Source organism: Malus sylvestris, chromosome 6 (assembly GCF_916048215.2).
Source record: "Malus sylvestris chromosome 6, drMalSylv7.2, whole genome shotgun sequence".
In the NCBI taxonomy this organism is placed as follows: Eukaryota; Viridiplantae; Streptophyta; class Magnoliopsida; order Rosales; family Rosaceae; genus Malus; species Malus sylvestris.
Window position 1 is genome coordinate 33,422,054 of NC_062265.1, and position 13,799 is coordinate 33,435,852.

General features: G+C 38.0%; 1 protein-coding gene and 1 non-coding gene across 2 annotated transcripts; both read left to right on the forward strand.

Annotated features, from left to right (window-relative positions):
- Nucleotides 1–3,145: 3,145 nt before the first annotated feature.
- LOC126625302 (reticulon-like protein B9) lies at nucleotides 3,146–4,599 on the forward strand. The gene is made up of 5 exons (XM_050294388.1): nucleotides 3,146–3,412; nucleotides 3,520–3,700; nucleotides 3,810–3,951; nucleotides 4,060–4,129; nucleotides 4,280–4,599. The coding sequence occupies exons 1-5, from the start codon at nucleotides 3,295–3,297 to the stop codon at nucleotides 4,447–4,449; spliced, it is 681 nt and encodes a 226-aa protein (XP_050150345.1). The 5' UTR covers nucleotides 3,146–3,294; the 3' UTR covers nucleotides 4,450–4,599.
- A 9,089-nt stretch (nucleotides 4,600–13,688) lies between these two features.
- TRNAL-CAG (transfer RNA leucine (anticodon CAG)) lies at nucleotides 13,689–13,769 on the forward strand. The gene has a single exon. It is a non-coding gene; the product is annotated as a tRNA-Leu (tRNA).
- The last annotated feature ends 30 nt before the right edge of the window (nucleotides 13,770–13,799 follow it).

Here is a 13,799-nt window from a genome sequence, read left to right on the forward strand (position 1 = left end):
TTTCATGTTTCGATAATAATTATTTGAACTACTGTTTGTAGTTTGTCCTTGTATCTTTCTGTGCTCACCGTGTAGTGGTGGTCCTGGTGGATGCATCTGTGTTTACTTGGGATTTCCTTGTTGCGATAAATTAGTGTCATATAAGTTATTTTTTTTGGTAAAATATTATGAGCGATTCAATTTGTTTTTAGATTTTTATTGAAATTTTATAAAAGTTAGGATGCTTCAAACATTACAAATTATACTACTTATTTGCCTACAATTGAAGAAAAGGTTCCTAACTTTCAGTTTTATGATTCCATTTGGTATGACTTTATCTATGGATCCATCAACAACTATTTGAATGCAAGGAAAGAGTTAATTATGATTTTGAAGCCTTATATCTTTCGTGAAAGTTATGTAGGTTACTACAATTTTGGGAAAGAACGAGTCTTTGTTTCTACCATGCGAGTAATATTTTTGTTAGTTCAAAGAAGAAAAGAAAGAGAAGTGAGACAACATGGTTTTTGAACTCGGCGATTTGGAAAGAGCTTGGCTTGAAATTAGTGAACTTGTGGACGAGTTCTTTCTCACCCGGAGAGTCTGATGCAGTGCATAAGGAGTTTATTCAACGGGGCTTTTGGTATTTTTGTGTTTGGTCATTCCGTTAATTATTAATTTGAGATTCATGTATCTTAAGCAGTGATTTAATATTTGTAGTAATTTTGATGCATTGTAAGTTGTGTTTTAAATTAAGTGACTAGGTGGAACAATTGTCATTTAAGGACTTGGATTGTCTGCCCTCCTATTTCGGTGCCCTCCCCGTGCCCTCCTATTTTGTGTGGTCACGGTTAAGCCACGTCAACATTTTATATTGTTTTTTTATAAAAATAATAAAACAAAAAGAAATAATAATATAAAATGTTGACGTGGCTTAACCGTGACCACACAAACAGGAGGGCACAAGGAGGGCACCGAAATGGGAGGGCAGACAATCCAAGTCCGTCATTTAATATGCTTTGGTGGCTTAGGGAGTTGTATCTGCATTGATGAAGATGTTTTGGCACACTAGTATATTAGGGAGGGAGTTTGATATGTTAAAGGGAGACAATTTGGAATTATAATTTTATGGTAACAAAGAATTGAGCATTGGTCTTTTATCATTTTTCTGTCAAGCCTCGTGTGTCTTTTGACATTTCCTCTATCTTTTTGGCGTTCTGCATTAGGATATCTCCCAATATCCAATTCCAATAACCCAGGTTGAAGAAGATGAGTTAGTTTTTGACTTGCCCGACAAAATGATTCTGACATTACAAAAACGTGTTGCAAGTACTGGCACTGGGTTCAATGTTTCCTTTTTCTTGGTAAAGGTAAAGGATGCATGTACTTGAAAATTTGAGAATGGATGATGGATTACAGCATAACTTTATTGGGTAATTATTCTTAATTCTTTTCATAAATAAAAGAGTAAATTATCAATTTGATCTTTAAATTATTATTGAATAGTTCTTGATTTTTTTTTCAAAAAAAATAATTCTTTAAACTCATTATAAATTGTCAATTTTATCCCTAACATAAGATTCAAATTTATTGTACTCAATTTCTCGTTTAATTTAAAGCCATATGACACATTTTTCGTGATAATACCATTATTTTTTTTATCAATTTACCCATCAAAATTAACTCTCTTTTTTTTTCGAAAAAATGGGTTGATAAACTCATTAAAAATTGTCAATTTACTCTACAAAGTGTATCACACATTCATTTACAAATTACGTGATTTAAAGTAATGAAAAATTAAATAGAATAACTTTAAATCTTATAATAAGGATGAATTGACAGCTTTTAATGAGTTTAAATTTTTGTTAAACAATTTAGCAACTTAATTTTCACCTAAGTAATAATTTAGATACCAAATCAACACATTATTCTAAATCATAAGAAATCGATCCAATATTCCTATCCTCAAGAGTGTCCCTTCCATGTGCCCAAAGGTTACTTTGTGTGTAACATCCCACATCAACCAACATAGAGGGGGTGATGTGCCTTATATGTACATGTCCACCTCATATAGCACGAGCTATTTTGGAAATTCACTGGTTTCGGGTTCCATCAGAACTCCGAAGTTAAGCGAGTTCGGGCGAGAGCAATCCTACGATGGGTGACCCACTCGGAAGTTCTCGTCTGAGTTCCCAGAAATAAAACCGTGAGGGCGTGGCTGGGGCCCAAAGCGGACAATATCGTGCTACGATGAAGTCGAGACTAGGATGTGACATTATGGTTGTGAATTAGAAGTTTTACTAAATTTTATTATTGTAATTTCTAATTAACAAAAAAAAAAGACCAATCAATCAAGAGAACTTTAACGAAAAGCACCCGATACTGTTCACTTTAACGAAAAACCACATTTTTACACTAAAAAGTCAATCCTGATACTATTTACTTTACCCTTTATTTTGTTCTTATCATTAAAACTCAAAATTTTCAAGCTCTTTTCATTAGTTTTCCTATCAATAGGGAACTTTAACGAAAAGCACCCGGTACTGTTCATTTTAACGAAAAAACACATTTTTACACTAAAAAGTCAATCATGATACTATTCACTTTATTGGTGTATGAGTATGAAGTTGACGTGGGACCATATTCTAAGAACAGTAAAGTTGCCAAAAGGACAAAATATGAATGAATGATTCCGTAATTTACGTTGCTGATCGACAAAGTTGTAGAGCTTTGGCTTTTTTCTTGCCTCCTCTCTCGCTAAAAACAGTGGAAAAACTACATCCAGAGCCAATCTGATTAATGCAAAGCAAGTCGAGCCAGTTTGTCAGAACAGTATGTTCGTTTATTTTATTCAAACATAGATGTCCCTTCCAACAAATTAAGTTAATTTAGGATAAAATACAAAGTACAAGCCAGTTGATCAGAACAGTATGTTCGTCTATTTTATTCAGGCACAAATCTTCCTTCCAACAAAATAAATTAGTTTAGAATATCACTTCGTAAAAGTTGGATGAAAAACGTTTGTAGGAGGCATCGATTAGCATGGAACGTGGTAGAACGTCAAGGAGAACTAGTCATCCAAGACAAGATCAAGTACTATGCTTTTCCAAATGTACCTAGCGGGCATGCAAAGCAACCTTGAAAAATATTCAAGCCAATTCCCCAAGCCATTCCTTACTTTATACAAACTTACTTGGCCACCAAGCTTAGAACCCCCCTCATGAATCACGATCATATATAAGTTGGTGGTGATGAACATTTATCATCAATTAGCAGCACTCATACAAATAATTAAGTTTAATCAGTTGAGAAGGTATGTCTAGAAAGCCAGGATTAGTATATTCGTCGGATTCTGATGACGATGGAGTAATCCATGGTGCAAAGCTCTTCGGACGTGAAAGGCCAATATATCATGTTCTAGGAGGTGGAAAAGGTATATGTAACGATGTATATCATCTTCATCCATGTGATCTGCTAATTAATAATCATGTTCTTGAATTAAATTTGATAGAGTAGTAATTAATCACATTTATTTTGCAGTGGCGGATGTGTTGTTGTGGAGGAATATATATGTATCAGCTGTCCTTTTAATTGCCATGACGGGAATCTGGTTTCTTTTCGAAGTTGTCGAGTACAATTTCGTGACGCTTCTCTGTCACATCTCGATTACCACATTGTTGGTAATCTTCATATGGCGCATGGCTGCAGAAATATTCAAATTGTAACATTCTCGATCTCATTTTTGCTAATTGATTAACTCTTATGATATCAGCTTAACAATTTAAATTAGTTTTATTTAGATTGAATAATTAACATATTTATCTATGCAGTCCGCCGCCTATGGTACCTCAAATGATATTACATGAAAACACATTCAAACAAGTAGCTTCCACTGCCCATAAAGGATTCAACCACTTCTTATCAAGAGTTCTTGATAGTGCATGCGGAAGAGACTTCCCATTCTTCTTCTTGGTAGATTGGAATTTTTTGAATAATTAAAAACCAAGTACCTGTTTTGGTTAATGACTAAACTTGGTACTAATTAACAGATTTAACAACTCATTCTCTTTACATTTTCAGACAATCATTTGTCTCTATATTTTGTCTGTGATCGGAAACTATTTCAGCTTTCTGAATCTTCTTTACTTGGGTAAGAAGTTTTGTCACCTTATTCTATTATATATATATATATATATATATATATGTATGTATATGTATATATACGTATATGTATATGGGCGGATCCGTGATTTATTCAATTAGGTTAACTAATTGGCACTTTGTTTGCTTGCAAATGAAGGGTTCATCTGCTTGGAAACGCTACCATTCCTCTACGAGCGATTTGAGGAAGATGTTGATCGTTTAGCTGGAAAAATCAGCCGAGAGATAAAGAGATCGTACAGAAAGTTTGATTCTCAGTTTCTCAACAAAATTCCTAGAGGTCCAGTGAAAGACAAGAAAATCAGATGAAACTATAATCCCATGGACTATTCATACCATGGAACACATGTATCACTCACTGTGTGCAGATTTGTATAAATAAAACACATTATATATGTGCATATATAAAACTGTATAATACACATATGTATATATATCAATATCACAGCATTGGTTCTATTTGATTAGTTGATCACTTTAGGCTTTGTGAAATGGCTCCCATTTTCTTGGCTGGCCCCGAACATGTTCCCGATCGAGTAAATGTCTATCAAATTCCATCCGTAAAAGGTCAAATTTACCATGAGCGGTCCCATTCTGTACATTATTGACACATGCATGCATGATATGCAGCAGAAGCAAAGCCCACCTGGATACACATAGTGTTGTTTAGAGGTTAAAAATCAACTCATTGCCTTGTTAATGGATATTCATTAAGATCCATTTAGTTGATTTTACTTTATATCATCATCACCACTACCAATCTCACGTCTATATTATGATGATATCAAATTAAATGGATCTTAACGAATATCGTTTAACAATCCAATGGATTAGTTTTCCATCCCTAGTGCTGCTTCCTCAAGCTCTCAAATATCTGCTCCACTAATAATTATAATATTACATGACTGCTGACTAGATATGGTTCACTCAGATGGATCTCAGGATAAAGGCAGATTAATTATTACAGTTTAAATCTCTAATGGGTCACCATTAACCTAGATAGATTTGGACTAGTTGTAGCCTTCTCCAGTCACAATCTCAGAAAGGATATATTCATCTTCTCTTAAATTATTGTACATATTGGAAAATGATGGCCATTTGGTGATGATAATTTTCACGGAAGTGCTGAGCGCATGCAGTCTAATAAAGTAGAAGTTATACAATGCATCAGTGTATGGATAAATTAGTATTACATTAGATAGTGGGACTTGTGTGCTTCAATTAAAACATTCCAATCTAGCTAGCAGTTCGTAAAAAACAAAGCATCACTCATCAGTTTACTGTAGAAGGCCTAGTGTAGAAAACTCGCCGTTGTACTAATGTATGGAGTGCATAGTACTACAGTGGATAGTTGGTTTCGATTCAAACATTCTAATTTAGTCGCCATCGCACACTACTAGTGTAGGAGATGCATTCATAATGATTGAATTTATGTTCAATTTAACCGTTCATAGAAAACACAAAACCAATTTGGCTGTCACTGTCTCTAGTGACAATTCAACTTCAATACGGAAAAGGCCAGAGTGGGATGTGAATGCAATCCCAAATCATAATTTTTAGTGTCAAACTCTGAGCTCTGTTGTTTTTGCCTGCCAATTCTACTACCTTAAACACCCCAATTAGGAAAATCACGTACCAAAGTCCAATAGTAAACACACACACACAGACACACAGATCCCACTAAGAACAAATAATAATTCTACTTGGAATGTCGACTTTAGAACAATATATTATTATTAATTCAAGAAGCCTATCTATAAAGAGAGGGATGTTTTTGCTAGGGATGTTTTTGCTAGGGCTTTTCATTCAGCAACCTGTAACACACACACACAATTATAGTTTAAAAGATTAGATGGTGAGAGTATCGAGAGAAAGAAGTATTAGTGATGGTGGTGGTGCTAACTGGTTAGTGTTATGGGCAGCTTTGTTCAGCCTGTGTGTTGTCTCCGCCGTAGTTTTTTCGTGTGCGGGTGGTGTGGCCAAAGAGAAAACCACAGCAACCGATACAGAGTATGACGGCGGTGAATGGGCCTGCTGCGGCGCAGCATGTGGTGCATGAAATATTTATCTCCTTACAATACGTAATCATTAAAATGTGAGAGGTATGCAACTTCGATAATTAATTTAGAGAAACAATATTAGATTTAATTTCCGTTCAAATATTGTATCAGTTGACATTGTAAACCTATCCAACAATTATAAAAGTGGAGCACCTTCATCTGATAACTTTGTTTCAGTGGTCATCATTTTCGTTGCTATTTGCCTCGGTCTTTCCTTATGATCTGGAATGCTGTAGAATACATTAATTATATATGCTTTGTAAAGGGAGAAAAATTATTTTGATGGTTGGGGAATATTGACGTCGCGAAAGATTGCAACTACAAGGCATATCTATAAGAGAAACGTTGGTTTAGTTTGAAGGGTGTTCAATTGAAAAGACTTCAAGTTTTGGTGGGGTTGTTGCGAGCCTGTTAGAGATTGCTTCTTGAAACGTTACAAACACTTTTTAACATTCAAAAGTGTTTTTAACTTCAATTTTTAGGTCATGGAAGTGATTTTTAGTTAAGTATGTTGATGCACAAAACCGGAGGTCTTGGAACAACGTAAATCCGACCGTGAATCTGCAAGTACAGTAAATAACACAAGATCTATCGTGGTTCACCCAAAGATTTGCGCTACATCTACACTGATTATGTATTTCTTTGTTTGTGAGGGAGAGAGATGGAGAGAGCCTCTGTAATGAGGGTGAGGCTTTGAGAGGGGTGAGAAGGCTTAAGAAATGACCTCCCCCTAATTGTGAGGGTGAGGAGTCCTTTTATAGAATAAGGGCTCCTCACTTATTACATATTTGCCCATTCCTTTATTACATAATTACATTTAAGTCCTCCGAGTATTTGTACGAGATCTAAATACGGAGGCCCTAAGTATAGTATAAACAGTAGTAATTCAAGTCTTCAGTTAAGAGAGTCTTTTGGCTGGAGACTTGAAATTCAGTCCATGTGTGGGCCGAAGTAACTAGATGTCGTCTAGAGCTGAATACTCGATATGAGGCGGCGCTTAATGTGAAATGAGGCTCAACTAGATGTAGCACATGTTGCGAGGATGCTCGGCTTGTGGCTTATGTTGCCTTAGTTGGCTTAGCTTGTAGCGTTGGAGGTGAGGGAGTCCCTTTTATAGAATAAGGGCTCCCTTCTCAATACATAAATGATGGGCTAGAGTCGATGCTCTTGGCGAGTCGGTTGCTCAGTAGGAGGCGATGCTCTCTAATGATGGTGAGGGAGTCCCTTTTATAGAATAAGGGCTCGCTCCTCAATACATGAATAATGGGCTAGAGTTGATGCTTTCTAATGATGGTGAGGGAATCCCTTTTATAAAATAAGGGTTCACTCCTCAATACATGAAGAATGGGTGCTCTCTAATGAAAGTGAGGGAGTCCCTTTTATAGAATAAGGGATCGTTCCTCAGTACATAAATGATGGGCTAGAGTCTCCCAAGTATTTTTCATGAGGCCCAGTTAAGGCCCAATATATGGTACATAATGTAGTCCCCCAAGTCTTCGGTCAATAGAGTATGTTGGCTGGAGATTTCAAATTGAATCCATGTATGGGCCGAAGTGACGGTTGTTCGGAGGCGGTATTTGTATATCCTGCACTGAAGCTTTGCAGCTGAAGCTCTGTAAATGAAGCTTTTGAAGCTAGAGCTTTTGTAAATGAAGCTTTTGAAGCTGTAACTCTGTAAATGAAGCTTTTGAAGCTAGAGCTTTTGTAAATGAAGCTTTTATAAATGAAGCTTTTGAAGCTAGAGCTCTGTAAATGAAGCTTTTGAAGCTGATTGATATAAGTGATGCTCATGAATGTTTATGTTGATTGACATGAGTGATGCTCATGGATGTTGACATGAGTGATGCTCATGAATGTTGACATGAGTGATGCTTATGAATGTTTATGCATGATTGATATGAGTAATGCTCATGAATGTTTATGTATGATTGATATGAGTAATGCTCATGTATGATTAATATGAGTAATGCTTATGAATGTTTATGTATGATTGACATGAGTAATGCTTATGTATAATTTGAAGTACTGGGCGTACTTTTGATCACCTGGTTGGTGATAATAATGGCAGGCTGCCGAATAATTTTGGAGTACTGGACGTACTTTTGATCACTTGGTTGGTGGTAATAGCGGCAGGTTGCCGAATAATTTTGGAGTACTGGGCGTACTTTTGATCACTTGGTTGGTGGTAATAGCGGCAGACTGCCGAATAATTTTGGAGTACTGGGCATACTTTTGATCACTTGGTTGGTGGTAATAGCGACAGGCTGCTGAATAATTTTTGTAGCACTGGACGTACTTTTGTTCACCTGGTTGGTGATAATAGAGGCGGGATGTCGAATAATTTTTTGTAGTACTGGGCATACTTTTGGTCATCTGGTTTGTGCTATTTTAGGCTTATGGGCATTCGCCTTCCACACAACATTCCAACCCATTTACTTTGGGCTTTGCCCTTTTTGTTTTTTTTTTGGTATTATTACCCTCTGATGGGGTTTATACAGATGTCTTCGAGAGATAAGAAAAATAAATTACATCATACATCTGTCAAAAAAGTAAATCACATCATTCTGGTGGGGTGTTTATTCCTTACTTTTGCTTTCTCTTTTGCCTTTTCTTTTCACTTTAACATCATGATGTCGTCTGTGAAGAGTGGGAACATGCACTCCTTCATGATGAGAGTCTTTATCTTTTTCAAAAGTTAATGCCTTTCTGAATGGCTCCTGCTTCGACCTGACCGCTCTTTATCCTTTTCCCGGTCCTTATCACCCTCGCGGTCACATTCTCTCCTGTCTCTATCACATTCTGAATGGCTCTTGATGCTTTTCTCTGTCTCTTAACTTTGCTGCAATCGAGTGTACAGTTGAGATCAGGAACCGAAGAACTGGCCTAAGATGGTAGCAACCGAGGCCGTGCTTGGCGCCATACTTGAGTTCCCCAACGTAGCAGCTGCCATTAGAGCAAGTCTGCACTCCGACGCCGTGGCTCTGCCTATTGTACCATTCCCCTGAAACTTGCACAACCAATAAGCTGGATGATAGATCCAAAGATGAGGAAAGTGCAGTTGAAGGCCAATCCAACGGCTTTCCAGTAAGGACCTAGCAAACCATCCAACACTTCGAACCATTGGATGACATGGTAGCAGCTGCCACCGAATACATCTTATGTTCCCCAACGTAGCAGTTGCCACCAGATACATCTTGTATTATTTACTTTACTTGCAGATTCACGGTCGGATTTACGTTGTTCTAAGACCTCCAGTTTTGTGCATCAACATTTGGCGCCGTCTGTGGGAATCGACACGAAAAGCTATGTCAGTTCTCTCTCAATTTTTCACCTCCGCCATGAATATGCAAAACCCAAGAGCCCAAAACCTCACTTTTGGATTTTTTCCAGAAAACCTTCCATCTCTCTCTCTGGGTTTTATTTATTGGTGTTGTACTTGGTGCATTTCTAAAAAAGTGGCAAGCAGCAGCTCTCTGATTCCCATCAAATTTGCCTTCCTCCAAGGCCAGTCTCTCTCTTTTTCCTGCTTCCACGACACCACCAACCCTTCACCCATTTAATCAATCAAACCCTAAACATTTTCAAGAAATCCAAGAATTAAAAAAAAAAAACACAGTTCCTTCCTTCCTGCGTGAAAAAGCCGACGCAGAGGAAAATCGTCTTCGGTTGCTGGAAATGCTCCTCTTTTTCTGCTTTCTTTTCATTCATTCAAAGACCAAAACAAGATAAATCACTATCTTTCTCCATCTCCCATCTCTTTCTATCTCTACTTTCTCTCTCTAGAGTGTGAGGAGTTAAAGAAGGTAACCGATTCTGCAGAGAGTCTCGCATTTTATTAAATCCCTAACAAACTCTCTTCCTCTTCACACATTTCCATCTCCTAAAAGAAAATCAAATTTTTTTTTTTTTGTTTGAGTTGAGATCATTTAATCTGTCAGCAATTGCAGCACAGAAGCAATCAGAAGAAGCCATAACCTTCAACCAGACTGTTGACAGGGAGGAAGAAGAAGAACACGCAGCAGATGATAACTCTGGTTTTAACCTCAGAAGCTTCCTCTGGCATGGCAGATCCATCTACGACGCTTGGTTCAGCTGCGCATCAAACCAGGTTGCTCAGGTTCTGCTGACTCTGCCCTACTCTTTCTCCCAATTGGGAATGCTCTCGGGAATCATATTCCAGGTCTTCTACGGAATCATGGGGAGATAGACCGCTTATCTGATCAGCATTCTCTACATCGAATATCGAAGCCGAAAAGAAAAGGAAAATGTCAGCTTTAAGAACCATGTCATCCAGTGGTTTGAAGTGTTGGATGGTTTGCTGGGTTCTTATTGGAAAGTCGTTGGATTGGCCTTTAACTGCACTTTCCTTCTCTTTGGATCTATCATCCAGCTTATTGGTTGTGCAAGTTTCAGGGGAGTGATGCAATGGGCAGAGCCACGGCGTCGGAGTGCAGACTTGCTCCGATGGCAGCTACTACATTGGGGAACTCAAGTATGGCACCAAGCACGGCCTCGGTTGCTACCATCTCAGGTCAGTTCTTCGGTTCTTGATCTCAACTGTGCACTCGACTGTACACTAGATTGCAGCAAAGTTAAGAGACAAAGAAAAGCATCAAGAGCCATTCAGAATGTGATAGAGACAGGAGAGAACGTGACCGCAAGGGTGACAGGGACCGGGAGAAGGATAAAGAGCGGTCACGTCGAAGCAAGAGCCATTTAGAAAGGCATTAACTTCTGAAAAAGATAAAGACTCTCATCATGAAGGAGTGCATGTTCCCACTCTTCACAGACGACACCATGATGTTAAAGTGAAAAGAAAAGGCAAAAGAGAAAGCAAAAGTAGAAAGCAAAAGTTAGGAATAAACACCCCACCAGAATGATGTGATTTACTTTTTTGACAGATGTATGATGTAATTTATTTTTTTTATCTCTCGGAGATATCTGTATAAACCTCATCAGAGGGTAATAATACCAAAAAAAAAAACGGCAAAGCCCAAAGTAAATGGGCTGGAATGTTGTGTGGAAGGCGAATGCCCATAAGCCCAAAATAGCACAAACCAGATGACCAAAAGTACACCCAGTACTACAAAAAATTATTCGGCACCCCGCCTCTATTATCAGCAACCAGGTGATCAAAAGTACGTCCAGTGCTACAAAAATTATTCGGTAGCCTGTCGCTATTACCACCAACCAGGTGATCAAAAGTACGCCCAGTACTCCAAAATTATTCGGCAACCTGCCGCTATTACCACCAACCAAGTGATCAAAAGTACGTCCGGTACTCTAAAATTATTCGGCAGCCTACCGCTATTATCACCAACTAGGTGATCAAAATTACGCCCAGTACTTCAAATTATACATGAGCATTACTCATGTCAATCATACATAAAAATTCATGAGCATTACTCATATCAATCATACATAAACATTCATGAGCATTACTCTTATCAATCATACATAAACATTCATGAGCATCACTCATGTCAACATTCATGAGCATCACTCATATCAACATCCATGAGCATCACTCATGTCAATCAACATAAACATTCATGAGCATCACTCATGTCAATCAGCTTCAAAAGCTTCATTTATAGAGCTCTAGCTTCAAAAGCTTCATTTACCAAAGCTTTAGCTTCAAAAGCTTCATTTACAAAAGCTCTAGCTTCAAAAGCTTCATTTATAGAGCTACAACTTCAAAAGCTTTATTTACAAAAGCTCTAGCTTAAAAAGCTCCATTTACAGAGCTCCAGCTGCAAAGCTTCACTTGCAAAGCTTCACCTACAAAGCTTCAGTGCAGGGTATACAAATACCGTCTCCGAACAACCGCCACTTCGACCCATACATGGATTCAATTTGAAGTCTCCAGCCAACATACTCTATTGACCGAAGACTTGGGGGACTACATTATGTACCATATATTGGGCCTCAACTGGGCCTCATGAAAAATACTTAGGGGACTCTAGCCCATCATTTATGTACTGAGGAGCGATCCCTTATTCTATAAAAGGGACTCCCTCACTTTCATTAGAGAGCACCCATTCTTCATGTATTGAGAAGCGAGCCCTTATTTTATAAAAAGGACTTCCTCACCATCATTAGAGAACATCAACTTTAGCCCATTATTCATGTATTAAGGAGAGAGCCCTTATTCTATAAAAGGGACTCCCTCACCATCATTAGAGAGCATCGCCTCCTACTGAGCAACCGCTTCGCCACGAGCATCGACTCTAGCTCATCATTTATGTATTGAGGAGCAAGCCCTTATTCTATAAAAGGGATTCCCTCACCTCCAACGCCACAAGCCGAGCCAACTAAGGCAACATCAGCCACAAGCTGAGCAGCCTTTTAACATGTGCTACATCTAGTTGAGCCTCATTTCACATTGAGCGCCGCCTCATATCGAGTATTCAGCTCTAGATGATATCTAGTTACTTCGGCCCACACATGGACTGAATTTCAAGTCTCCAGCCAAAAGACTATCTTGACTGAAGACTTGGGGGACTACTGTTTATACCATACTTAGGGGTGGTTTGGGAGTGAGGTGCTTAAAAAAAAAACATCCATGAAAAAAAGCTGTGAGGGTTTTAGGTGTTTGGTAAACTGAAAAAAAAAAGGCTTATTTTGGAAGTTGCTGTGAGAATAAGCTGAAATCAAAGGGAAAAGTTGAAGCTGCTATTTGTAGCTTTGGAAAACTGGCTTTTTTTCAAAGCACACAGAGCTACAGTGCTCCTTTAATGAAAAGACCCACTATCAGACTGTTTTTTTTTTTCAAAAGCACTTTTACAAAAAAGTTTACCAAACACTCTGCTGATTTTTTTCACAGCCGCTTATTCTCACAGCAGCTTTTTTTCAAAGCACAGCAATACCAAACCAGCCCTTAGGGTCTCCGTATTTAGATCTCGTACAAATACTCGGGGTACTTAAATGTAATTATGTAATAAAGGAATGGGCAAATATGTAATAAGTGAGAAGCCATTATTCTATAAAAGGACTCATCACCCTCACAATTAGGGGGAGGTCATTTCTTAAGCCTTCTCACCCCTCTCAGAGCCTCACCCTCATTACAGAGGCTCTCTTCATCTCTCTCCCTCACAAACAGAGAAATACATAATCAGTGTGGACGTAGCCCAAATCTTGGGGTGAACCACGATACATCTTATGTTATTTACTTTACTTGCAGATTCACGGTCGGATTTACGTTGTTCCAAGACCTCCGGTTTTGTGCATCAACAAAGTATGTCAGATGTTAAAAAGTATTTGAATTTTAAGAATGAAAATGATAAACATACACTGTTTTTAACTTCTCACACAACGCTTGTTCCTACCGCATGTTGTTTCTACTTGATTTGTTTAATTTAATGATTAGAAATAAAGAGAAGTGCATGAGAAGCTAAAAGAAACTGCTTACAATCCCAAATGAATGCGAATGAATCATTGAAAATTTAAATCGCCTAAATTATTTAAACGCCCAAACTCATCAGGAATGTCAAGATGGCCGAGTTGGTCTAAGGCGCCAGTTTCAGGTACTGGTCCGAAAGGGCATGGGTTCGAATCCCATTCTTGACAAAATAAAAATTTTCCATTTTTTTTTCTTTT